This window comes from Solea solea, chromosome 4, assembly GCF_958295425.1.
Source record: "Solea solea chromosome 4, fSolSol10.1, whole genome shotgun sequence".
Lineage (NCBI taxonomy): Eukaryota > Metazoa > Chordata > Actinopteri > Pleuronectiformes > Soleidae > Solea > Solea solea.
This window is the reverse complement of record NC_081137.1, coordinates 19409725-19437347: the sequence shown is the minus strand read 5'-3', so window position 1 is coordinate 19437347 and position 27623 is coordinate 19409725. Positions and strand designations below refer to the sequence as shown.

The 27623-nt window shown below is 42.3% G+C and overlaps 2 protein-coding genes and 1 long non-coding RNA gene across 3 annotated transcripts; 2 read left to right on the top strand and 1 right to left on the bottom strand.

Moving 5' to 3' along the window:
- Window positions 1-186: 186 nt before the first annotated feature.
- elnb (elastin b) lies at window positions 187-13998 on the top strand. The gene is made up of 40 exons (XM_058627877.1): window positions 187-193; window positions 305-367; window positions 475-522; window positions 613-675; window positions 767-814; window positions 929-991; window positions 1100-1144; window positions 1264-1719; window positions 2142-2177; window positions 2267-2647; window positions 2777-2809; window positions 2886-3464; window positions 3568-3597; window positions 4018-4209; window positions 4588-4614; window positions 4943-5164; window positions 5246-5278; window positions 5740-5775; window positions 5865-6047; window positions 6147-6200; window positions 6333-6383; window positions 6516-6599; window positions 6719-6742; window positions 7565-7624; window positions 7773-7976; window positions 8095-8259; window positions 8347-8385; window positions 8482-8532; window positions 8629-8940; window positions 9025-9081; window positions 9153-9617; window positions 9816-10376; window positions 10470-10496; window positions 10703-11104; window positions 11241-11300; window positions 11416-11481; window positions 11609-11659; window positions 11842-11865; window positions 12476-12541; window positions 12672-13998. The coding sequence occupies exons 1-40, from the start codon at window positions 187-189 to the stop codon at window positions 12713-12715; spliced, it is 5412 nt and encodes a 1803-aa protein (XP_058483860.1). The 3' UTR covers window positions 12716-13998.
- Window positions 13999-15684: 1686 nt separating this feature from the next.
- On the bottom strand, window positions 15685-25024 carry LOC131458611 (uncharacterized). Its single transcript, XR_009240116.1, has 3 exons — window positions 24917-25024; window positions 23770-23855; window positions 15685-15769 (listed from the first exon to the last, which is right to left on the bottom strand). It is a non-coding gene; the product is annotated as an uncharacterized LOC131458611 (long non-coding RNA).
- Window positions 15765-24314, top strand: LOC131458608 (LIM domain kinase 1-like). The gene is made up of 15 exons (XM_058627796.1): window positions 15765-15972; window positions 18612-18750; window positions 19374-19483; window positions 19592-19765; window positions 19881-19986; window positions 20106-20377; window positions 20456-20645; window positions 20748-20834; window positions 21241-21372; window positions 21446-21505; window positions 21595-21660; window positions 21754-21940; window positions 22248-22303; window positions 22392-22549; window positions 23333-24314. Exons 1-15 carry the CDS (start codon window positions 15929-15931, stop codon window positions 23892-23894), a joined length of 2343 nt encoding a protein of 780 aa, XP_058483779.1. The 5' UTR covers window positions 15765-15928; the 3' UTR covers window positions 23895-24314.
- Window positions 25025-27623: the final 2599 nt, after the last annotated feature.

The window sequence follows — 27623 nt, the reverse complement described above, 5'->3', positions numbered from 1 at the left end:
CCGGGTGGTGCTGGATTTGGACCTGGTGGTGCCGGAGTTGGACGTGGTGGTACTGGATTTGGACCTGGTGGCGCCGGAGTTGGACCTGGCGGTGCTGGATTTGGACCTGCTGGTGCTGGAGTAGGGCCTGGTGGAGGTAAATCATATGATTTCCATTACACTAATATTCTACTATATAATGTAATGATGATGTGTGTAATGATCACATGCATTAAAACTATATTAAAATTGTTCTACAAAGTAGCTACAAATTTGAAAAGAGAACTTAAACCTGGGAAATAAAATACTCCGGTTTCATTTCCAGGTCCTCCGACTGCTGGAGGACCTGGAGGGAAGACTGGCAATAAAGCATCTAAACAAGTTCCAGGTGAAACAAGACACCTCTTTTGTTTTTGCTCAGTTCATAATTTATGATCGACCAGAGACATGGACATCTTCAGACAGTTCTCTAATTGTTCCTATGCTGTCACACAGGGATAGGTGTACCTGGGCTCTATCAAGGTGGATTTGTACCTGGCCAAGGTACACAACAACACCGGAGACACACACAACATGAAATCCTGTGACAAATTTAATGTGTTTACTTTCTTTTCATTGCCTTTTCATGACTAGGTTTTGGAGGCCGTGGGGTTCTACCTGGAGTGGCCACAGGAACTGGAGTTGGGCCTCAGACTGGTTTGTTAACTCATTAGTTATGGAGGAGAACATCTCAACTTGCTGCACAGGCCTAAAAATATAAACTATTATTTAAAATGATTCCTTGCAGGGTCTGCACAACTCGGTCAGGGAGGTGTTGGACCAGGAGGAGCAGGCAGTGAGTGTCATGAAGTCAAAAAAACTGTTACAGAATTGATCAATATAACTTATACAAAGTTTGTTTTTATTCGTGTCCAGGATGAGCATTTTTTTGTGTATTCTTTCATCTTAGATGGTCGTGGACAGCAAATGCCTGGGGTTTTTCATGGTTACCCACTCATATCACCAAAAGCAGGTACACAACAACCAATACATCTGCAGTTGTCTGTACAGTTACATAAAGTGGATGATAAATGCTAAAAAAGAAATGCATTTATTAAATCATTTATTCTCTGAATTACAGGATCAGGGAAAACGAAGAATCCAGCCAAACTTGCAGCTAAATATGGTAAAGTTGTGTTAGTTGAGGCATCAACCTCATGTTCAACACAACAGAAATGAAATGGCATTACTATGTAATTTGTACTTACATTTTCCATGAGTTGAAGTGACAGTTTTCTCAACCAGGTGGAGCTGGAGCTGGTCAAGGAGGCGCTTTAGGGGGTGGGGCTGGAAGATTCCCTGGGGGCGGAGCAGGAGCAACACCTGGAATTGGAGGCGGACTTGGAACAGGAGGTGGGCCTGGATTTGGAGGTGGCGGACCAGGATTTGGAGTAGGAGTTGGAACAGGTGGCGGACCAGGATTTGGAGGTGGAGTCGGAACAGGTGGCGGACCAGGATTTGGAGGTGGAGTCGGAACAGGTGGCGGACCAGGATTTGGAGGTGGAGTCGGAACAGGTGGCGGACCAGGATTTGGAGGTGGAGTCGGAACAGGTGGCGGACCAGGATTTGGAGGTGGAGTCGGAACAGGTGGCGGACCAGGATTTGGAGGTGGAGTCGGAACAGGTGGCGGCCCAGGATTTGGAGGTGGAGTCGGAACAGGTGGTGGACCAGGATTTGGAACTGGTGGTGGGCCTGGATTAGGTAAATCTGGAGTAGTGCACTTTTATCAGGTCAGAATCTGTTGAGGTTAAAAAAAAGTATTACCTTTCGGAAAGTAGCCTGGAAAGTTATGGAAATAAATATGTAAAGCAGCAACCCTACTGGTGAGAGGAACTCTGCCTTTGGAAACCATAAAGTTGAGGTGAATCAGTTAATTTTGTATAATCAGCAGATTTTCAGGGACAACCCCACCCAGGTATGAAATTAATATTTCCAGTGAAAGTAACACTTTTTACACAAATTAAGCAGCTACTAGGTATATTTTACACTGCAGCCCAGGTGTACTCTTTTTTTGCTGTTCATATCTTTTACACTGTAATTTAATACACCTCAATTCTTTCTCTATGTCTACAGAAAGGTATTTTTATGTGAAATATTAACATTAAGGCATGTTTGTTCCACAGGTTACGGTCCTGGCTCGGCCAAAGCACGCAAATATGGTGAAACATACGTTTACAAATAATAAATAATGTGCATTCAAAAACCATTTAGTTTGTTGCTATGATACAAGCACCTTTAATCTCCCCAGGTCAGACAGGCCTGGGAGGAGGGGGACCAGGTGGAGGAGCCGGAGTTGGCCTCGGCACAGGGCTGGGTACTGGCTTAGGGACTGGTGGACCGGGTGGCGGCTATGGTTTTGGTCCAGGCGGCGCAGGCACTGGTACGATTGGAGGTCTTGGAGGCAGAGGACCAGGGGGAGGAGCTGGAGTCGCCACAGGTGTAGGACCTGGTACTGGGGTCGGTTACGGGCCAGGTGGTGTCGGCACTGGGTCAGGTGGCCTTATTCCTGGTGGTGCTGGAACTGGCCTGGGAGGAGCTGGTTACGGGCCTGGTAGAACTGGATATGGGCCAGGTGGTGCTGGAACTGGATCAGGAGGACCTGGAACAGGACTTGGAACAGGACCTGGGGGTAAGATTTAATGTTTTAGAGAGTGTAGCAAAACATTTATCAAGATAAGCGGCTTGAGATACACTATTAACATAAAAGTTTCAAAACAAAGACACAGGCAAATATAAAGCAACTTTATCTGTGTTGCAGGTTATGATGCCAATGCCAAAGCTCGTAAATATGGTAAGAACAACACAAACTAAAAAACTGTGGAACTGAATTGTTGTTGGATATCAAAGATATTATTACTCCCTCATAGGAATGTTAAGTGGCGCACTAGGAGGTCCAGGTGGTACTGGTACTGGTTATGGACCAGGCGGTGCGGGTTATGGACCAGGTGGATTCGGACCTGGGGGTGCCGGTACAGGTTATGGACCTGGTGGCACTGGTACTGGTTATGGACCTGGAGGAGGAGTTGTACCTGGTGGCACTGGTACTGGTTATGGACCTGCGGGAGGAGTTGTACCTGGTGGCACTGGTACTGGTTATGGACCAGGAGGAGTCGGACCTGGTGGAGCTGGTACAGGTTATGGACCAGGAGGTGCTGGTACAGGTTATGGACCTGCAGGAGGAGTCGTACCCGGTGGAGCTGGTACAGGTTATGGACCTGCAGGAGGAGTCGTACCCGGTGGAGCTGGTACAGGTTATGGACCTGCAGGGGGAGTCGTACCCGGTGGAGCTGGTACAGGTTATGGACCTGCAGGGGGAGTCGTACCCGGTGGAGCTGGTACAGGTTATGGACCTGGAGGGGGAGTCGTACCCGGTGGAGCTGGTACAGGTTATGGACCTGCAGGGGGAGTCGTACCTGGTGGAGCTGGTACAGGTTATGGACCTGGAGGTAGGATGAAAGCTAATGATATAGAAACAATATACATATGTAGATCCACTGGCTAATAACCAATGCTAACTAATTCAAATTTGTTTGCGTATGTATTTTGCAGGTTATGCTGGTGCCAAAGCCCGCAAATATGGTGAGAAACTATTTTCAAAAATGGGATGGAAATATTAGTTTTTTTATTACCTGGTCTTATGACCATTATCAAATCTATTCAAATTCAATAATAAAGATATGTACTCAGTTTATTTAAGGTAGCAAGACAATCATATATGATTAGGATTCAGTGGGTCACATGACAGTGACTCTATTACAATAAATAAGTAACATAGGCAGCACCAAACTCCAATAAAAGGGGTGTGTCCTGTTTGTGAATGGTAGTAACATTGACTACAAATGTGGGATTGTTTTGTAGTCAATGCAGTTAATTTCTACCCAAATGTGCATTTATTGACGGTCCCTTAGTAAAAGCTCTGTTAACTGAGTGAACGTCTTATCAAAATCCAACCTAAAATGTGTGTGTTATCAGTTTACATTTTTGAATAAAATGCTGCAGGTTTGCCTGGAGGGGCCGGAGGTGCACTGGGTACTGGAGGACTTGGGCTTGGAGTAGGAGGAGGCGTCCCCGGTAGAGGTGCACAAACAACAGGTGGTGGACCTGGAGCAGGATTGGGAACTGGTGGTGGACCTGGCACTGGTGTTGTAACCGGAGGTGGACCAGGAGGCTTTGGGCCGGGCGGCGCTGGAGGTACATACAGCAAAAACATTTCCTCTGAAACAAACCAATAGAAATATGTATGTTATAGTAAGTAATTCATGTTTTCAATTCATTTTTTTATATAAAACTGTAGTATTATTTACACAGATACTGCAGCCTTCAAAGGCCTTATCAGAAATACTCAATTAGACTGAATGAACAGTTCTGGATCATATCTGCAAATCAAGATATTGTTTAAGGCTCTTCTTCTTTCTCAGTGCATTACTTAATAACACACTGATGAAGTTAAGGTTAAGTAAAGGAAATGTAGAGTTTACATTTTCCTTTACCCTAACTACACCTTCACCTGATAGCCAACGGATCGAGAACTGTGTACACATATTTTAATCTCTAATGTTTTTCTCATAGGATATCCTGGGGGATCTCTCATTTACGGTGCGATATACGAATTATTCAATATTTTTGGGGTTGAACGTATTGGAAAAAAACATGCCGTATGCAGTGATTATTGACAATATAAGGGTTCATAATTAGGTTCAAATAATAATTTGATGTTTGTTACAACACATCTATTTTTAAGACACTTAAACTGTCGGTTAAGATAAAACTAAAACTGTGATTTGACTGTGATGTGCATTAAATCTCATAAAAACAATAAAACTATTTTTTGTTACTACTTTCATGCAAGAAAAGTCTTTGTTAGAGTGGGAGGATTTCTTGAACAATATTTTAAGCTACACCACACCTTTGTTTCCCACTGCAGGGCTTCCTGGTGGTGGTGGAGCTCCAGGATCTGGTCTGGATGCAAGATTTGGTGGCCCGGCAGCAGGTGGCTACGGCCCTGGGACTGGAGGAGCTCTAGGAACTGGAAGAACAGGATATGGACCCGGTGGCTATGGACCTGGTGGATATGGAACTTTACCTGGTGCTGGTTATGGACCTGGTGGAGGCTATGGTACAGGACCAGGGGCTGGATATGGAACAGGTTTGATGATACCATTTGCCAAATACAAACTGTACCTAAATCTTGTCTTAATGTTTATTAAATTATATGTTTTATTTACAGGATATGGACCTGGATCAAAAGCTGCTAAATACGGTATCAAACTGTCAATTTTTGTCCATTAATTACATAATAATAATGCTTTCCTCGCAGTAAAACATTTTTATATTAACCTGGGGTATAGGTCAAGGTGTGGTACTTGTTGCTTAAGTATTATACATTGCAGAATGAGTAAAATGAGTTCCTGATTTGCAGAATTTCAACATTTCTAACAAGTATTGTAGATATGTTGAATGTTTAGATGTGAGACTTGCTTCATATCAAATCCCATGTAACGTTTCTTCATTGACCTGCAGCAACAAGTCCCTCATTCACTGCATTGTTATTCCGTCCTGAAATACTGGTCAGATTATTAGGTCAAACCTTTTCCTGCTTCACAATTCACAAAAATCACATTTACATACTTACAAAAGTACCTGCCATAGACAAAATCCTTCTCTTTGGTAAAAGAAAAATTCAATAATCAACTGCAATGTCTCATTTACTGTGATCCTCAGGCTATGGCACAGCTGGATCTAAAGCCCCAAAGTATGGTAAGGCGTAGTTTGTCCAGCAGAATATTCTATATAAATGCCTGAATTGGAGAAGTAGTCATTATTTACCTTGATTTTATAAACTGTAGTGCAACCTGGTGGAGTTACACCCGGGGGAGCAGCGGGCACGGGTGTTGGAGGAGCAGCGGGCACGGGTGTTGGAGGAGCAGCGGGCACGGGTGTTGGAGGAGCAGCCACGGGGAACGGCACTGGTGTTTCAGCGAATGGCACCGGCACTAGCGGCGGTGCAAGGACAACATCTGGGCCCAGTGGTAAAATCCTGTTTGAAGGATTAGAAAATCATAAATTATTCACTTGTTAGATAATCTGTGAGATAAACTATGTGCAATAATCTGTCACATCTGCATTAGGAGGACCTGGGGGTGAAAGAGGTGCTGGAGGAACACCATCTCCCACACCAGAAGGTACATACAGTATCTGTTCAGCACTGTGAGATTAAAATCACATTCAGTCACATATTAACACAGTAATACATTTAGATTCCATTAAAATGTCAAATATGCATAACACGAAGTGTAAAAAATACTTTATTCCAGGCGATGGTGCCACTGGCAGCGTGATAGAGGGTTCTGGAAGCACTGGAGAAGGTGTGTTCAAATTTAGACTCCTGCAGATTCCTATAAAAATAAGGATAATATCAAGATGTCATGTATGAAAGATATATTAATATATCTTATATTAATATATATTATATATTAATTATATTAATACTGACACAGGAGGTGTGGCTGGCAGACCAGTGGACGGTGGCGCTCGAGATGGGCTGAGTGGAACGGGAATCCCCATCATTGGAGCGAAACCAGGTATTCTTGTCCGTGTTAAACTACATGTAAATACAAATGCATATTAATACAATGCAAAGGTGTTGTAGCATGAATGAAAATGTGACTGATTTTTCTTTCAATCATCTTTATACAAACAGCAATCAATGGGACCGACGTACCAGGTCAGTGTCCATCATTTTCAAAGCCATGCATGATTATCTGTGAACACAGCGCACTTGTGCCTGTGGTTGGTTGAAAGTTTTCTAGATTTAGATTTAGGTGTGGACAGTGGACCAAGCAGTCATTTACAATACACAGTGTATTACACGGTCACAATTCTCTTCTGAACTTGAGTGTGTAAAATAATGAAAACAAACTTTTTTTCCCCCCTTAAGATCCATATAATCTTGTTTTTCTTGAAAGCTTTTCTCTAAAATAGTCCAATATTTTTTTTTATTTGGCGCATAATACATGTGTATCCATTAGTTTCAATAGCTTTTTGATAGGCCACAATATTCATTTTAAAAAAGACACTAATCTATTCAAATAAAGCAAACAAACCTATTTCTAAATTTAATCAATTGAATATACCTGTGTTAAAAAGCACTTGTTCTCTACTCTGTGACTGCATTACATAAGTATCCTGATGCTGCTAGTGAAAGGTTAACAAAGCTTATTATTATTATATACAGCAGACTTTGAATTAGCATGGGCATGATTTCACCATAAAATCTGCCATATTGTGGGTTAGGATTACAGGATACAGGATTGAAATATATTAAGATGTATAAGACGTAAAACTGATGCCAGAACTTCCTAGAAATCCCTCTGGAGGTGAGATTTAGCACCAGCCACATACAGTACATAACCAAGCACTTAATGAGGAACATTATGGACTTTATGGACATAAGAAAGCAGCCACATTTCTTTATGGTGAGAATTCAACACATAGACATAGAAGATGAATAAATAATGATCACGAAGGGATGCACTTTGTTTCTAAGGTTCTGTTGATGATCTCTCAAGAGGAACACTGCCTGGAGCCAAACCTCTCAAACCTCCAGGTGAGCAGAGTAAATCTAGATCTTAACGTTCAGATGTCAAACATCTATGACTCTGTTCTCGATTCTAGTTTTTAATCCTTAGCTAAAATACGGCTTTTGGTGTCTTTGTGTGTGTGTGTGTGTGTGTGTGCGCGTGTCTCCTCTGCAGGTGTACCCAGAGGTGACACACCAGGTGAAGGAGATGGAGAGGGAGGCCCTGATGGTGAGAGAGACGGTTCAAGAGGCACTGGCATAGGAGTTGGAGGGGGTCCTACTAGTGTAGGAGGAGCAGGTGGGGTTTCAGGTAGTGGAACTGGAGTTGGACCAAGTAACGCAACTGGTGGAGTAGGAGGAACACTAAAACCACTCAAAGGTGTTGATTTTAAAGCTATAATTATGACCCGTCTTACATTTGCCACCATTCAAAATTGAAAACCGTGTACCATAATTCATCCAGAAAAATGAAAAAGATATTTAAATTGCTTTCTTAGCTGATGGGACTGCTGCAGGGGGTGGACCTGGTGGAGTCAGTACTGTCATAGGAGTTAGAGGTGGTCCCACTGGTGTTGGAGCTGCATCTGGAGGAGTTGGAGGTGGTCCTGGAGGAGCAGGGTTGGTTCCTGGAGTAGGAGCAGGAACTCTTAAACCTGGAAAAAGTGAGTTGCTATGACGTTAAACACTGATACTATTGCCTATATTGCATTCACATATTCACCCTCACCCTAACATATTATCTACCAAAGGCTACGGTGCTGGTGGAGCTGGAGTTTTGCCAGGTGGAGGTACGCTAACTTACATTCTCTTTTGCCATCTGAATTGCAGATGTGAATGAAAACCAAAAAGTCCAATTCAATGTGTTCTTTTTTTGTCCTTCTCAGGATTACGTTATCCAGTTGGAGCTGGAGTTGGAACAGGAAAAGCAAGCAAAGGTTCTAAAAGCTGTCTATAAAATTTAATTGATCTCCATAATGAAACAAATACTTCAGCGATGAAAGACACATGGATTGTCTTTAACTTTCCATCAGCATATGGAGCTCTGGGAGGCGGAGGCCAGGTTGGACCCGGCGGTTATGGAGTTGGGCCAGGAGGTTATGGAGCCGGACCTGGTGGATATGGAGCCGGACCTGGCGGATATGGAGCCGGACCTGGAGGATATGGAGCTGGACCTGGAGGCTATGGAGGCAGAGGCATTGGTGGTGTTGGTGGTCCTGGCGGAACTGGAACACTTGGGGTTGGAATTGGTCCTGGAAGTGTAGGTGCAGGAGCCGGAGGTGGAGTGGGACCTGGTGGAGTCGGTGGAGGACTCGGGGGTTACGGTGGTGGTGTGGGTCCCGGTGGTACGTTGACCTTTATAAAAGGAATTAAAAAATTGTTTTGATACAACGGAAATGGATCCAATTTAAACATGCTCTGTTTTGCAGGTTCCAGGTATGGCACAGGTTCAGCTCTGGGTACTGGCAGTGGCAAACCACCAAAAAGTAAGATGATTATTCTCAGAGATTGCTTTACAAAAAAAGAAAGAAAGAAACTCACTTATTATTTTTTATAGGTTATGGAATAAGGCCTGATGGTACGCGGGTAGGACCTAGTGGCTATGGGACTGGACCTGGTTTTGGGCCTGGTGCTGGTAGTTATGGACCTGGTAGCTCTGTACCAGGTGGTTATGGACCAGGTGGTGTTGGCACAGGACCAGGTGGTTATGGACCAGGTGGTGTTGGCACCGGACCAGGTGGTGTTGGCACAGGACCAGGTGGTTATGGACCAGGTGGTGTTGGCACCGGACCAGGTGGTGTTGGCACAGGACCAGGTGGTGTTGGCACAGGACCAGGTGGTTATGGACCAGGTGGTGTTGGCACAGGACCAGGTGGTTATGGACCAGGTGGTGTTGGCACTGGACCAGGTGGTGTTGGCACAGGACCAGGCAGCTATGGAGCTGGTGGATCAGGGGGCATTCCTGGTGTATATACTGCTGGAGGTCAAGGACTAGGAAAGGCAAGAAAACCATCCAAATCAGGTATAATTACCCTGTAACTTCAACATTAACAACATTTGATAAATAAGTATGTACTGAATGTATGTTAATCTTACATTATGCCATGTAACAACCTAATCACTACACATATGACACACGTCTTCTATGCTTGAACTCTGAAGTTCTGTGTAAACACTAGCTATGGAATATTAAAAACGTATTAACTTTTTAAATGTGCAGGAACTTTACTTGGTGGAACAGGCACTGGACCTGGCAGGTATGGGCCTGGTGGTTTTGGGCCTGGAGGCACAGGCACAGGAACAGGTGGCTTCGGACCAGGAGGTACTGGCACAGGAGGCTACGGACCAGGCGGCACCGGCACAGGAACAGGTTTCAGACCAGGTGGCACAGGAACAGGAGGTGCCGGCGCAGGAACAGGTTTCGGACCAGGTGGCACAGGAACAGGTTTCGGACCAGGAGGCGCCGGCACAGGAACAGGATTCGGACCAGGAGGCGCCGGCACAGGAACTGGTTTCGGACCAGGAGGCGTCGGCACAGGAACAGGTTTCGGACCAGGAGGCGCTGGCACAGGAACAGGATTCGGACCAGGAGGCGCCGGCACAGGAACTGGTTTCGGACCAGGAGGCGCTGGCACAGGAACAGGTTTCGGACCAGGAGGAGCCAGCACAGGAACAGGTTTCGGACCAGGAGGCGCCGGCATAGGAACAGGTTTCGGACCAGGAGGTGCCGGCACAGGAACAGGGGGGCAAGGATTAGGAAAAAGAAAACCTGCTAAATCTGGTAAGTATTGGATCATACAAGAAGAAAGACAAGAAATGAATTATAAAAATAAATAAAAAATAGTTTAATGTACCTTTTCTCATCCCTTTCCAGGTTATGGAGGAGCAGGGTATGGTACAGGTGAGGGTTTTCACTAAATATGTAGTCTATGTAGGGTTAGCTTTGCCAATTTAAAGAACAAAGTTTATAAAAGAGTTATATTACATCATTAAGTATTTGTATTGTTAAACAGTTTTTATTGCTTGTAGCGATGTGTAGATAATAAAAGGAGTGCGATTTTGCTTATGCAGAATGTTCATACATGAATATGCTTTGTTGTCTTGAAGCAGGGGTATTAGGAGGAGGTGCAGGAGTGGGCCCTGGTGGAACTGGAACAGGCCCCTATGGTTACGGGCCAGGGGGTGCTGGACCTGGTGGTGCTGGAACTGGTGGTTACGGACCTGGTAGAGCTGGACCTGGTGGTTACGGACCCGGTGGGGCCGGAATTGGTGGTTACGGACCCGGTGGGGCCGGAACTGGTGGTTACGGACCCGGTGGTTATGGACCTGGTGGTGCTGGACCTGGTGGTTATGGACCTGGTGGTGCTGGACCTGGTGGTTATGGCCCAGTTAGCACTGGAACTGGGCAGGGGGGGGTTGGATTTGGGCCCAGTGGACAAGCAATTGGGTCAAGGAAACCTTCTAAATCTGGTTATGGCTCACAGTTGGGTGGATCCAGCTACGGACCAGGTGAGTTTCTGTTCTTACGGATATAAATAAGTACATAAGATTACTATTACAATTACTGATAACTAGCACTACCAATAATATCATAAGACAAATGACTTGTCAATCATTAATATATGTCAACCACACCTGTGTTCAGGTGTTGGAGGAGGAAGGATTCCTAGTGCAGGGACAGGCAGTGTCGCTGGAGGCGGCACAGGTGAGTTTCTAGTTCATACAGGGAAATGTCAAACAACTGTCTGGTGTTTATGAGATTAAAAAAAATTAAAAATAGGTAACATTTTTAAATGTTAATACTGCATTTGCGTGTTTAGGCATCGGAGGAGCTGGAGGACCTGCAGGAGCAGGTCAGGGAGCAGGAGGAGTCGGCAGCGTACCAGGTCTCTTAGTTTAATCAATTTAATTGAATCGTTTTAGATTCGACAACTCGTGCACTCTTTATATTCAGAGCGCAGAGCGAGAGAGTTGCAATGTGTCATGCAGACTGTAATATGTCCACTGTTCCAGCAGGGGGAGTCGGCCCCGGCTATGTTGGGGGAGCTGGTGGAGGATATTCAGGTAAGACTTCTCTGCAGAGAATATGTTATAATTAAAAACATGTAGGCATGTAAAAAGTATGTGAGACCTTACTTGGTATATTTTGCATTCTTGTCATTTCTGGCACGTCAAATGATGACTTGACAAAACTGTTATTAGTTGTTAATGATGAGTTTTTCCCTTTTTTTGTTATTGTCTTCAAGGATATACAGGGGCCGGGCAAAAATGTAAGAAAACTCATTTGCATGCTCTAATAATTATACTATTATAATCTACTGATACCCATATCAGTTTGATGCTGTCTTTTTAAAATAACACAATTTTGCTGATGCATTTTGTCACCCAGACAAAAGTGAATTAGTTCTCTAATCATCCCCATAAATGATGGCCATGAATCTTAAAAATACTGAAGTTTATGTCAATTTGTAAATCACTCATTTCCCACACCAAAGTCTAAAGAAAAAGATAGCGATTTCACATGATAAACTAAACTATTTTGTGACTTCAGACCTGCAGGTCAAAGGTCCCCGTAGGATAAAAATGCTGATTTTGTCTATGGAATTTGGTTTGATTGAGAGTTTACAAACTTCACATGTTGGTTAGAAAAGGTTGTCCAACAATGACATGAAGCGGTGAACATATTCATAAGATGTCACAGACTTAAGTGGCCATGAGTTGTACCAGATGAGGCTTTTGTACATAAGAGTACATAAGAGCTCTGACTCTGGGTCAGTACCTCAAACAAGTTAACCCCACTTCACTTAAAGTCACGTATGCTTTTATAACCTGAGTATTTGACGAGTAACTTTCCGTTTTACTTTCTTCTTTCCCTCATAGCCAAAGCACAGAAGGCGGCCAAATATGCAGCCATGCAGGCCTTACTAGGATCTAGCGGCTACAGAGGTAACAAACAATAATACTGTAAGCTGTTGCATTGTACTTTAAAGAAATGAAAATAGCAGAGTTATAATAGCAATTTATTTCTAACTGCACAATTTAAGGGAAGAGTCATTTCCTCTCTTCTGCTATTTAGGTGCCAGCTGTCAGGGCAGCTACTGTGGCCGGAGGAGGAAGTGAGAGACCAGCAGACAGGAAGTGACCTCATTAAAAAAACAACAGTGGTGCTACTGCATGATCCCAGATTGTAAATGTCTAACCTGCCATAGAAGCCAAAAGCTTCAATACACTACACTTTACCTTTCATTTTGCTTTAGAACGTAGGCAAGTCTTTTTTTTATTTTTATTTTTTATTTCAAGTACAGCAGTTCTCAGCCCGTGAGAGTCAGGGATACTGACGGACAAGGCACGAGGTGAAATGAAATGAAGAAAATGTTTATTTGTAGTGTTCATAGGATCAAAAATATTCACAATTTTACAAGAATAAGGTTTTTTTACCGTAAATAAATAAATCACCTCATGACTCTCTAGGCATCCTGACTAGCAGGCTGAGAACCACTGAGGTAAATACAAACAAAGACTTTGATTTTAATTTTATGACCAAGATGTGCTATAATACAGTTTTTTCTTATTGCTGTTGCGTTGAACATCATTGGTGTTCCCGAGTCACCCTAAATCCTCTGGATGAAGAACAAGGACTCCCTCAGGGAAGCTCCTTTCAGAGTGTTTTTTTTTTTGTTTTCTTTAGGGTCTGAAAAGAGTGTTTCATGAATTTCGCCGTTTATGAAACTTGTCATTCAAGACAAAAACAGGTGGCTGCTATTTTTGCGCTGGTCTCAGCAGAATCACCAGGTCGCGGAGGCCGCAGGTTCTTCGTGTGTGTGAAATTCACACACACACACACACACACGCCCTTCACAACACTGAAAGCACTGTTTTATAGCTACAAAAACATACACATTTTTACATGATTGAATGGACGTGTTTCCGTCATATTCCGATGTGGCTTAGATAAGATATTTTTAAAGATCTAAGGAGCTTTGATTACTGCGTCCTCTTTTATTACTTTCTTTAACACTGTTGGAAATTGTTCACGTTTACAAGTTATTTTAAATTATGCTGACGAGGAAAAAAAAGCAGAAAGCGGCTACGCTCTTTTCCTTATTTAGTCGTATTTTACAAATTCAAATAAGTGCATAGTTGAACGTTCTAGTTAATTTGTGTGTCGTGTTCATGATAAATACAATTGCCTTGTTGTCTACGTTGTCATTGGATGTGTGCTGAATTACACTGTACTTTCTATTATAGTTCAGATAAAACAGTGTAAGTGACTCTTCTGTAGCTTAACATGTGTTTTAATATCTGTGTTGTTGTTTTTTTGTGTTCATGTGGCCTATGAAAGAAAATGGTGCACCTTTGTACACTTTCCGAAAAAGCTAATAAAGGATAAAAAATGTTTTTAACAGACAGTGCTATGGCAATTATTCACAGCTATGTCCGTGCTTTGATAAAAAGGAAGCTGCAGATTCAGAGGCAGGCGGCAGTTTATGGTCGTGTGTGTGTGTGTGTGTGTGTTGTAGTTGTGATAACCACGTGTTTGACAGAAAAGAGAAACACACAACTGAAAAAAAAAACATTGAAACTCACCAAACACTGCATACGTCACATGGTCGTGCAGCACTTATACAAACGCAGCCGGGTTGATTTCTTCGTACAGCCCTCAAGGGAACGCCATGTCACTGAGAAAAAAAAAAAAGGGTGATTGTGAATTACATCATTTCATAATTTCAAGACAACCGAAGCCACAGACGTTTGTTTCCGTCTGTCTGTTTGTGTATCACACACATTCATTAGTGGCTGCACTAATTATAGAAAATGTAATTTGAAACAAAAAGTGATAATGCTCTTTTTAGGGCTAACAATATATCCTGATATCATTATTTTCTTCACATAACAAAGGTTCACTATAGAGCTGCAGCTAACGATTATTGTGTCATTTTCTTGATTAATCGAGTAATCGTTTGGTCCATAAAACTTCAGATTTTTCTTTGTTTATATGGAGCAAAGAAACCAGAAAATAGCCACATTTAAGAAGCTGAAACCATCAGAAATCTTGTTTTAATAGTGAAAAAAGCTTAAAACCGATTCATTGTTTATCAAAAAAGTTTGCGATTAATTTAGTAATCGATAAATAGTTTCAGCTCTAGTGCAAACACACTTTGAGATGGGTTTGTCGACATGGAAGTTTAAAACCACAATTTACTTTGTCATCTATGACGGAGTATTAGGGCCAAACTTAATAATTGTTTTTTTTTTTTTTTCAATCTTTCAAGAATAAAGTCGTACATTTTGATTGGGGGCTTCACAAATAAAGAAACACTTAATATAGAAACTGAGTAACCAGTGGGGGGGTCATCTCTTTTGTGGAGGAGGAAATGGCTGATAGTGATCGACTGCAGGCCATCGCTGGTTACATCTGTGTGATGCTATTACACAATAATACATTAGCTAATGATGAAAAAATGACGACTTTATTCTCGGAAGATTCCTCTCTTCAGTTTGGCCCTAATACTCCGTCGTAGTCATCAACCTTCTTTCAGAAGAAGAAAAACAACATTATTTACATGTCTGACATTTATTATGATCATGTATTTGGCCATATTGCCCAGCCCTAACTGCAAATACCTGCTACATATGACTCGTGACGCAGAGCAGAGCCACGCTCACATTAATAACCACGTTGCTGGTATATTTCTTTCGACTGTGAGCTCATCCCCTTTCTTACAAATTAAACGAAATTACCCCTCTTTGTCTGCTGTGTGTGTGTGTGTGTGTGATGAATAGAGGCTTGTACTGTTGGATCGAGACAAGTGCAGTAACTGGGGCATTCATAAAGAGATTATTATGTCTGTGCCGATGGGAACACGGGAGCTCAGTTCAGGAACCACAGACTCACAGACTCTCTCACTCTTAACCTGCTTCACGCTCGACAGCCTGTAAGCGTATCTCTCTCTCTCTCCCAGCCTCGGCGGACTCTGTAAACTCGGCAGAAGTTTGTAACTGTATCTTGAGTTCAGGGGAGGGTGGAGCGGATCGTCTTCAACAGGATAGGTCTGTTTCTCTGCAGCCGGCAGAGGGAGAGTGGGCAGCTGGTGTCAGTGGGTCAGAGCTTTTTCTCACACAGCTCCACCACTCTTCACATCATCCGAGAGGGAAGTCACACACAGGAAGCCTCTGAGCGGATGGAGAGAGAGAGAGAGCGAGAGAGCGAGAGAGAGAGAAGACAACACCTCATGATCCGCTCTCGAGCACATGCAGCAAAGAAGGCCTTTTCTAAACCGAGTGGACTGTGTCTGAATTTAAAGCTCTCTGGTGCTGGACTGACAGGCCAGGATGTCACGGAGGGACCAGAGGTTTCGGAGAGGGATGAAGGGAAGGTAGGAAAGAGCCTCTGTTGTTAACTGATGACATACTGTTGCATGTGTAAGAGAGAAAGCAGACAGAAGAAGCGTAACACACACTTTTAAGTCAGTTAAGGTCAGTTACAGGAAATACTGTATATATGAAAACTGTAGCCCAATACTTCCTCAAACACGTCTATATGGAAAACGAAAGCCTCTTTTTAACAATCTCTCTGCTTTCACATCTTCTTCAGTAGATTACATACCATAACAACAACAGGAAACATCACTGTCCTGTGAGACATGCAGAATAAATGCCCACACCAGTTACTACAACGAAAAACAAAACTTTCAGGATGAGACGTCATTCAATTCTTAACATTTGACCTTTAGGTGCTCAGGTTCCAGCTCCACTTTTAGAGACATAATCTCCCAACAGAGAGGAGATGAAGAAATAGTTAAAGATTAAAATGGAGAAAACACTTTCACTATGGTGAAGTTAATTTGCCCGTGCGGTTTCCAGAGCTTTTGTAATGACCAGATGTTTGAAAAGCGGGATCACAGATGTGTAAGCTGAGCGGTTCCACATCCGTCGCCAACAGCACAACGACACAGCGAGGAGGTCAAAAATAGACCAGCAGCCGTCTAATGGTTTTATTATCTCGTTATTTCCTCAGTAACGAATGAGAGGCAAGACGAACGGATCCCTCACAGTGCTTCCCATAGTTCACTACATCCCCAGCAAACATAAAGTCCATTATCAATCAATCAATGATGCCCATATATTTTCTATTTTAAGATCATGGTGCAGAAGCACAAAACACAGCCAGCACAGAAATGACTGACACCAACGTTAACATGACGGAGGATCAATGTTTGTTGTGTAACAGGACTGAAGTAGTGCGGCGAAACTTTTCATTCTCCATTGTCAGAGCAGCGTGGCCTTTACACTTGGAGCCGGGAGGGAGGAAACATGGAGCTGTGTTCTGTTCAGGAAGTCACCTCCCACCTCTCTGGGTGTAGTGTTGGAGAGATAAGAAAGCACTTTTTTTTTTGGTAATATTTTACATATAGTTTTAACTGATGTGACGTCTGCTCTTGTTTTGGTTCTGTCTGGTAACCTCTGAGTGGCTGTGCTCATGGGGAAATAATGTTCAAGCGGCAGCGTTTCTGAGAGCACACACGTCCATGAGTCCATGACCTCCAGTGTCATGAGTGTAGAGCTGCAACTAACAATTATTTTCATAATCGATTAATCTGTCGATTATTTTCTCCATTAATCGCTTGGTCCATAAAATGTTAGAAAACCTTAAAAAAATGCTGATTGGTGTTCGTCAAACCTGGAAATGATGATGTTCTCAAATGTTTTGTCCACAAACAAAAATGATTCACTTTTAATAACTTCATTGTTATCCAGAGCAAAGAAATGAAGAACATACTCACATTTAAGAAGCTTAAACAATCGGAATTCTTGTTTTAATCATGAAAAAAGCTTCAAACCGATTCATCGATTATCAAAATAGTTGTCGATTAATTTAGTAATCGATTAATAGATTAATTGTTTCAGCTCTATGTGAGTGTGTAAGAGTTAGTGTCATTGGATGGCGATACTGCATCGTTACAACAGAGGCCTTTGTGTGTCAGAAAGGATGTAAACAACTGTCTACCCTTTTCACTCTCTCTGCCATTTCCTCTTTCTTGAAAAAGAAAAATGCGAAATACAGGTCTTTTACAACTTCTGTGGAAGCATGTCGGTGGGTGATGATATAAAGCATTGTGATATACTGTATTAGCTACACTATAAACAAGGCAACATATTGATTTTTTTATATACTCCTGTTCTGATTTGAATTGCTTCAGTTCAATATTTACTGTGTTAGATTTAAAAACAGGATACCACCAAAGTATTAACTTCTATACTTAAATGTAAAGATGCGAACAAAAATATATTAATTATTTCTCATGTTTATTAAGTGTATTGTTTTTAATAGAACTTTTAAAAACAACTCAAAACAACAGAAAAATCAAATTGCAGCACTTCAATTTGTAAATTGAATTGTTCCGCTCCAATTTAAAAAATAACAATGTCATACAATGCACAGTTTTCTTTGACTATAGAGAGGAGTAGAAAGAGGAAGAGGGAGAGAGAGTCAAATGGCTGAAAGTCTGCGGCCGACTGGGATTCGTAGGGTTAAATACAACACAAAACCACGCTCTAGAATATTTCCATAGCAATACGGTGCTTCAAAGAACCGGTAAAGTATCGTGTCACAAAATAACAATAGTGTGATATTTCCTTACAGCCCTCATAAGTATATATAAAAGGCTTATTCTCAGGGAACAACTTTTATTATAAAGTGTGCTGGTGAAGAAGGAAGAGGGAAAAACGCAATCACACTGTCACACTGTCGCAGAGTCTAACAAGTCAAGAGAGGAATGACGGGCGGGGAAATCAGTGACACAGTACAACAACACGGTGTGTTTAAAAATAGGCTAAAGAGGAGAAAACCTGATCCAACAGGTCAGTTTTCCTCAAGTCTTGTGTATTCCATCACTGACACGGCGGCTCATGTTACTTTTGCTTGAACACGCCACTGAAGTTTCCGTTTCCATGACCTCATTGACTGACTGTCTGACTGACTGGTCATGTCTCTCTCTCTCTCTCTCTGCTTTAGGTGCTGCGACTGTGGCTGTATCCTGTCTCACTGGTACTATGAAAGAGAGGGACAGCTCTTCTGTAAGAAGCACTACTGGGCACGTTACGGGGAGCACTGCCACGGCTGCAAGGACACTATCACCACTGGACTCATTATGGTGACATGACAATCACTTTTCTTTTTTTTAGCCACCAGCAATGACACAACGACAAATTCAATGTGTATTATTTGGATGACAATTCCAAACCTCACTTTCATGGACTATGCGAGTGTGTAGTCGCATGTGATGCAGATGCACATTCCATTTCACAACATCACAGTGAAATACGCAGCAGAGACGTCACCTTGGCAGATAATCCTTCCTGTTTTCCTATAAAACATTTGGAACTCAGCCAGAAGCTAAATTGATTCACAGCTGGCGGGCTAATTTAAAAATAGCTGCCTCATTGATCATGCTGACCCACCAGCGTTATCTAATATTTATGGCCGTACTCTATTATATTACATGAAACACCAAGCGTTACAAAGATGAATTCATTCATTCAAAGCCTTCCTGCCTCCTTGGTCCCCTGCTGATGTGAAAATAAATACATAAATGTTTCTCTCTTTCAACTCTCAAATCAGAGGATATCCTACTGAAAACATCCTGACATAAAAAGCTATTGATGCAGGAACACACAGAATGAACTTTCAGATATTCAGAGCTGCACGCGCAACAAACAATATTATTCCGTTGGTCTGTGCATTGTGTTTCACCGGGCTGCCTCCCCGTACAAACAGGTGGCTGGAGAGCAGAAGTACCATCCGGAATGCTTCACTTGCATGAGCTGTGACATGTTCATTGGCGACGGTGACGCGTACACGCTCGTCGAACACACCACGCTCTACTGGTGAGTTTAAAACAAACAAAAAAAAAAAAGGAAAAATTTGCTTCATGAAAGTCTATGAGATTTCGGATTCCATTACGTGTCCCTTATTCCCCCCCCCCCATTCTGCAGCGGTCACTGTTTCTGTCGAGGTGTGGTGTCAGCCGGGAGCTCGGCTTCCCCGCTCACCAAAAGTCACCACATGGTGGCGCTGGTGTCTTTCCCACCCCACGCAGGTGGCCGACGCGGTCTGACTGTGGCAACTGACCTCAGTCAAGACATAAGCCCGACTGTTACTGTGACAGAGTGAGTGTCAGAAGTCGATTTTCAATTCAGTAAGCTTCAAAATCTCAACCAAGATGCCTCTGTCATCCTTTTCTGTCTTAATCTTTACTCCCCCCTTTGACTCATTCTCCATCAGGCTAGACTCAGCCTGCCTTAGCCCAGACCTGCTCTCCTCGGTTCACACTGGGGACCGAGTTCTTGAGGTTAACGGCATTCCTGTATGCAACATATCTTCAGATGAGGTAAACTTCCAATCACGTACTGATTTAGCAATCAAGTATAAGTGGTCCACAAAGTCTTTGAATTGCTGAAAAATCAGAAAATCAGTCTCGAAAGCTCAACAAACTCTTCCGTTGTCTAGATAGACTGTGTGATTCAGGACACAAGCAGACCACTGCAGCTGACCATTGAACACAACCCCCAGCTGCCTAACGACGTCCATCACTCAACAACCCCCCAGGACCTCGACTGTCCCGACTCCTGTGTGCACAACAAACTTGCCTCAACCCAGAAACTCCCGAGTGTGGAGGAAGAGCCAAGTCCAGGGGAGGAGATGAGAGATGAACAAACTAGAATGAACGTCTCGCCGCCTCAGCAACAAGGAGCCACAGGAATGCGATCCAGGCACATCCTGTAAGTAACGAGTCATGGCCTTCTCAGATTCATTGTTCTCCCTTTTCTCTCCGTCTAAGACTTTCTTCTCTTTCCCAGGCGCAGCTGCAGTATAGACAAGTGTCCTCTGTCCCCTGGAGCACTGTCACTTTTATCTCAGAGGAGAGACATGGTTCGCTCCGAGTCTCTGCGTGCAGACCCTGGAGAGCGGACTCACCGCATCTTCAGACCATCAGATCTCATTCACGGAGAAGTCCTCGGCAAAGGCTGCTTCGGACAAGCGGTGAAGGTAACAGAGTTTACTTTTTATCAACATGCTGAACAACTGTGCACCCGTCGTCCGTCCTTTACAAGAGTGACTTTGAACGGGCGACTTTCTATTTCTGTCAAGGTCACGCATCATGAGACAGGCGAGGTGATGGTGATGAAAGAGTTGATCAGATTTGATGAAGAGACACAGAAGACTTTCTTGAAGGAGGTAAGTGATCATCAGAATAGCAAAGGCCACGCATTTGAAGATGAAAACAGCTTTGGGGGAAATTAAGTTAAATAAAATAAAGAGCTTTTCGTTCTCAGCTAAAAGTCGAGTTGAGCCTGATAAGAACCAATCATTGAATTAATACAGGTAAATGCATCACTGTTTCCAAAGTTCTCCGTTTCTATCAGTCCAAACTAGAGCAGCCCAGCAGATTTTAAACTCATACAAGGCAGCATTGTTTTCAAACTTCTCAATTTGCAGGACTAAAACACTAGATTTATGTGGACAGCAGGCAAATCCACAGCAGAATGAATGCATTTTTAAAGAAAACAATTGTATAATATGGTTGTAGCCAAGGAGAACTAAGGAGAACTTCACTAAGAATCTTTGATCTGGATTTTTACAGGTGAAGGTGATGAGATGTCTGGACCATCCCAATGTCCTCAAGTTCATTGGACTGTTTTATAAGGACAAACGGATACACTTCATCTCTGAATACATCCAGGGAGGAACTGTCAGAGAGACCATTGTGAAAATGGTTAGTTAAGAGGAGTTGTTATGTTTCTTCAAGAATAACGTCAGGGTGAATGATCACAATCCTTTTGTTGTAGGACAAGGACTTTTCCTGGAGTACAAGAGTGAGTTATGCCAAAGACATTGCTGCTGGAATGGTGAGACATCCACGTCACTGTTTAAAATCCAGAAGGATTCCTCAGTCTCATACAAACTGTATGTAATGTGTGATATATTTCCATCTAAGGCCTATCTACACTCCATGAATGTCATCCACCGAGATCTTAACTCACACAACTGCCTGGTCAGGGAGGTAAACAAGTGGTGAACTCTATTTTCGACAAAGCACTTTGAAACAAATAAGTCCTATCTTCTGAATAACTCCGTCTCCACCCTGCTTGTTTAGAACCAGTCAGTGGTGGTGGCAGATTTTGGCCTCGCCAGGCTGGTGATGGAGGAGAGGAATCAGAGCAGGACCTCGTCTATGGAGCGACCCGTGAAGGGGACGCTGACAGAGCTCCGCAGGCCTGATCGCAGGAAGCGATATACTGTCGTTGGAAACCCCTACTGGATGGCTCCTGAGATGATCCATGGTAAGTGTTCAATAGATCAGACTAAAGGTGCTAATTAGCCATCTCAAAAAAAGGACCCCTCCACGGCACCTGATCCTGATTGGACGCCGTTTACCTCTGATCCGAAACCCCATGGCAGTAATTTTTCTGATCTTGTATCAGTGCCATAACTTCAACTGTTCTCATAACATCATCACAGTCACAATGGGGTATACAATGGGGAATGTATAGAAGACCTGTTAGTACTCTCAGGTTTAATAGTAGATGTAATGTGAAGACAGCATCACCGTTGTCTTCATCACTCTTTTATTACCTCTGCACTTCACAGGGAAAACGTACGATGAACGGGTTGACGTCTTTTCCTTTGGTATCATGATATGTGAGGTGAGAAAACTAAAAATACCATGCACATGATTTAAAATAATGTAAAGAGTATGATATTGACTGAACTTTGTATCTTCTTCCTCTCAAGATAATAGGGAGAGTGAACGCTGACCCCGACTACCTTCCCCGCACAAATGACTTTGGCTTGAATGTCATCAGTTTCCTACAGCAGTACCACCATCCTCAGTGCCCCTCGGCCTTCCTGCCAATCGCCGTCCTCTGCTGCGACATGGACGCTGATAAACGGTACGACTGCAGCACAACTGCACACCCACGTTCAAGCAAAAATGCAAAAAGTTAAATGTAAACATTGTACAGTTGATATTTTGTTTCATAAACTGTCTACTACACAGGGAGCTCGCAAACTTTAGTTGGGCTTCAATTACTGGGCGAGAACACAATCCCACTGCTGTTCATAGCAAAACAATACATAAATTCCATTATGGCTCTTGGGGTAGCTGAACACTGTGTACTCGATGTAACACGATGACTAAGCATAAGTACCTCACACCCCTTAGAGCATGAAAAATTAGTTGCAATTTTATCAAAATGGCAACATGGCCTAGTGCAATTTTCAAATCGCAGGAAGCGCAATATTTATGAAAGCCAAAATATGTGTCAAATTATCATTTTAGCTTAAATAATTGTCCTGAACTGAAGAAAAAAACTACTTTGTTACTCTCAGATCTGCACAAGTAATCATTTTAAAGGTTAAATGAAAATTGGAATAATTTGAAATCGCAATTTCAGACAAAATAATTGCAATTAGATATTTACTGTATATAAAAGCGTTCAGCCCTAATACACCTAAAAATGCTATAATCATTTATCTTTATACCACAACAGGGAAAGTCTTGATCATTTCCTGATTTCATTGTAATCCATGAGATATGGGTCAACTTAGAGCTTTTAGCTTTTTTGCAGCATTATACAACAAATACTTTCCTAAGCTGTGTATCACACAAACAAGAATAGACTCCATTTTTTTTTAATTATTGCTCTACAACAGTAACTCCTCGTCTCTTACAGTCCTTCCTTTTCAAAGCTGGAGGAGTGGCTGGAGAATCTCCTCATGCACCTGGACATCGGTCTGCATCTGCTCTCTGAGGTGGATCAGCTGCGTAGAACCTTCTGGCAAAATCCCAACCACCAAAACCACTGTGAAAACGCCCTGGAGAACACCTTACCATCTCATGAACTGTCCCACTGTCCACAGCCACAGAGCCAGAGTCCCGACTTGAAGCAATGCTCGGACAGTGTGAATAACCACGCAGAGCCCAAGTGTCTGCCTCAAAGCCAAGACCAAACCAGCACAGCTCACAATCATTTGAATGGACAGCAACACACGCACGACAGTCACGATGTGAGGACTGAGCATGGATGTTTGAACTACACACAAGACATACCGCAGTGCTGCAGGTCTTTAAGTCCAGACGGATCTCGAACCTGTGAATGCAATGACTCACCACTCCAGGACCAGCTCTTGCAACCACTGCAGGTCAACAGCTCGCTGACGGGACAATCTCACACGCTCAGGCAGACGTGCAGTGTGCTGTGGGACAGGTCAACAGAGGACAGCTCTTTTCTCTGACTAATTCAATGGCACAGAGACACACATATCTGCAAAGCCCATTTTCGGAGGCACACAACATTTTCTTAACACATTTGGTGCCTTTTAAAAGAACTGGAAGAGAACTGGAAACATCAGAAGTACAGATGTTCATCTTATATATAATTCCTTGTGAATTATTATTTATAGTTTACTTATTGACCAACATCTACAGTATGATGACGTCAACATATTTGTATCCACTTTCTCCAGAAACTGTGAAACACATAGCACTTTATCTGTCATTTATTTATCTAGATGTCGTATGTTTTGTTCTCTTAAAATGTTCAAGACCACCTCCAATACATTGAGCTGTGAAAACTACAACTTCGTTTTAACAACTAAGTTTTTAACTAGTTAGTTAACGTAATAAAGGAAAAAATAAAATTACACTTAAATCACTGTTTTACGTTGAGTCTTTATTTTACATAGTCTCTTCCATAGTAAAAAATGCCTGATTTACAGTATGGCAGTAGTCATAAATGTCCTGAACACAACCTATTCAGTGCTGGTCAGAATTTTTGGTTTTATTACATCTCAAAATTGTAATAAAATTCTTCGAATATGGGACTTTTAATTTGAATTTTCTCAAAAACGGTACAGTTTGAAAAAAAAAACTGTCTGATTTACAGTATACAAGTAGGCATTGATGTTCTCAGCATAACCTAGTCAGTACTGGTCAGAACATATGGACATTTATGTTTTTATTGCATCTCAAAATTGATAATTTGTAGATTAAAAAGTGTGAATATGGGACTTTTAATTTGAAATTTCTCAAAAAACTGTTCAGTTAAAATGTCTCATTTGCAGTATGCTAGTAGTCATCGATGTCCTGAACACAACCTAGTCAGTTCTGGTCAGAACTTATGGACATTTATGTTTTTATTACCATCTCAATAAAGTGAAAATGTGGGACTTTTAATTTGAAACTTAACCAACGGTTGTTGGTACCAGACGGACTAACCTGAGTATTTCACACTATTTGAACAACCCTCGTGTCTAACCTTAAATATAGATGATGATCCAGAGTCCGACTCATATGTGAAGTAACGTCCATCAGTCTTCATTGGCTCTGACAAACTGTTTGTGCGGCCTCAGGAAAGCAGGAAGTATCGACACTTTACTTCCGCGTAAAAAAGATGCTGTATTGATTGGACTGGGAGGAGTCCTCACTCCTCACTGACCTGAGGCCCAAACACCAATAACCCAAGAGATCTTTCACTGTGAAGATGACTCACCCGCGGGGGAAAAAAACCCAAAAGAACACACGGAAACATCACCACAGATCCTGTGTAGTTTTGTTTTGGAAGATGTTTCACGCGGACAGAGTTGAGTCGCTCATTGTTTTGTTGGTGTATTTTGCTTCTGAAAATAAAATATTAGTATATTTACAGCTACTGTGACAGTACCTCATACAACTGTTAAACAGTCTGTTCCTCATCTTCTGTCCCAACCTCATCCCCCATCTTCTCCTTTAACCCCAACCAGCCGAGGCAGATGTCAGCACATCTTTGAGTCTGCGTTGTTTCTGATCATATTAACCATGTTTTTAATTTTTTAGTTTCAATTCTTTACATTCATACATAGGGACAATGGCAAGGAAATCATCACTATTGTCATATACAACCAAAATTTTGGTTGATCAGTATCTAACCTCTTTTTGATGGTGGGAGGAAACCGGAGATTCGAATTATAGTCAAACAGAAATAGATGCGGAGGGGGGGGGACCTGTAATGGTTTCTCGTTTTTTGTTTGTAGCTGCTCTAACCACATCCTGCACAAAGATGAACTGATGCTGTCAGGCTGAAGCACAGGATTTGGACGTTGCAAGTTTGTGACTTTTTCAGTTAAACTTCCTGAATACGATGATGGTTTTGGGTGTGTGTGCATGTGTGTGCATGTGTGTGCACATCTATACATTTTGTGTTCCTCCTCCCAAGTGAGACAATAAAGGCTCAATCCATTCAAATATTGTTTGCATGATGTTTTTGTACGAGGAACCTATTGTTTTCCTTCAGATTATTATTATATCCGTGGCTTTCTGGTCATTTTTGAAAGGGTTAACATCGAGAAAACGTATTGGCATGATGCTTGGAATTTGACTTTTTACCAAGTCAACTGGTTGTCACATCTCACTGAGATATTCTCAAAGATTTAAGTGTCGCAAGGCAAGTTTATTTGTATGGCACTATTCATACAAAAGCAAGACATTCAAATAGTCATTAAAGATTCACAAGAGATATCACCGCGATTTGCCAATACAAAGCGCTTTGGGTGCTTCACAGGGAACTAAGAGATGCATTCAGTGCTTTGTAGACAACACATGTAGTTGTCCAATAAAATGACAACATTTCACAAAGAGAATTATACTTATTATTACTTCTGTTTGGCCAGTATTGCTTGCTGCTTGCTGCACCACATGCCCACTCTAATACTCCACTGATCCACATCAGAGCAGCCTGCACAAGGAGCTCAGTCTAATGCATGGACCTGTAATCAGTCACACACACACACCATATGGCTCATCACATTTATTAGTTCTTGTATATAGAAGTGGCCTCGCCAACCGAGTACCATCTACTTCTCTGCTTTTGATCTGTGGGACAATTTTGACGAGCAAATGGAGCACATGTCCTCTCTGGTCAGGCTCCGCAGCAAGAGTAAGAAAGGTACGTCTTTGATGCCGAGCGAGCACCTGCTTTCATCCACTCCATGTTGGTTGCGTCACTGATTTCTTCTTAGGTTCAACGAGTCATTTTTTGAAATACAGATGGCTCAGCGAGATGTGCAGCCAGTGATACTCTCACAGGGACTTGTTTGAACTAAATTAAGGCCTAAAATCTAGACATAAGTGATGTTATTTGTCTGTAAATTAAGTCTACCTTTTTCTTTCTTCAGTTCATTCTTTTATTTACTTTTCATAAAATAATAATGTTTTTGTCAGTATCCAAGTCACACAGCAAGTCTGCATTTTTCTTAACAAGTGTATTCATTCATTATTTATTCTCTTTCAAAAAGCTGCCACTCTCTCAGAAAAGGAGGTAGGACGACCGTGTTGAATAGTGAAGTGTGTTTGTGTTTGTGCTTGTATGTGTGTGTCCTTTTCTGGCCTCATGAACACTCATGACCTCATCAGGGACCAGTAGTCCTCATGGGGAACCAAAACCTGGTCCTAATGAGGCGGAACCTCACGTCTGAGGAACTGGCTAAACTTTGATTTGTGGTTCGGTTAAATTAGCGGCATAAACGTGTGTGCGTGCGTTTGTGTGTGTGACCCTGATAAATCTCCCCCCCCCCCCCCCCGCTGAAGCATTATAAACTGGATTAAGCCGTCTGTAAAGCTTTGTGGGTAACAAGAGACAGACAGAGTGACGGTTGTGAGGACTGTGTGAAGCTGTATTAGTGAAGAAACAACCTAAACTGTTAAAAGACAGCAGATGGACACTTAATATAACATTTCTCACCTTTTTAATCTACAATCCGTAATGATGATGGCGTAATTTTGCATTTCTGCCTTCTTCTCTAACTCAGAATACTAATTAAAATAGGGAAACCAGACACCTTTAAGAAATATATTGGGGTTTTCTTTGGACAATTGAATCACAATATTCATTTTGTGCTGTCATTTTGAGGTTGAAAATATGTGCAGATAGATTTAAACATAAAGGCAACCAAAACAAATCCTCAAATGTTTTGTGTCGTAGTTTTGGA

Excerpts from the sequence above, each read along its gene's own strand:
- elnb (XM_058627877.1), top strand. Across the intron at positions 3,465-3,567 it reads TACAGGTTATGGACCTGGAG|GTTATGCTGGTGCCAAAGCC; the intron begins GTAGGATGAAAG and ends TGTATTTTGCAG. Across the intron at positions 8,260-8,346 it reads AACTCTTAAACCTGGAAAAA|GCTACGGTGCTGGTGGAGCT; the intron begins GTGAGTTGCTAT and ends TATCTACCAAAG.
- LOC131458608 (XM_058627796.1), top strand. The coding sequence starts at position 15,929 with ATGTCACGGAGGGACCAGAGGTTTCGGAGAGGGATGAAGGGAAG. Across the intron at positions 19,766-19,880 it reads CCGACTGTTACTGTGACAGA|GCTAGACTCAGCCTGCCTTA; the intron begins GTGAGTGTCAGA and ends ATTCTCCATCAG. Across the intron at positions 21,941-22,247 it reads GGCTCCTGAGATGATCCATG|GGAAAACGTACGATGAACGG; the intron begins GTAAGTGTTCAA and ends TGCACTTCACAG.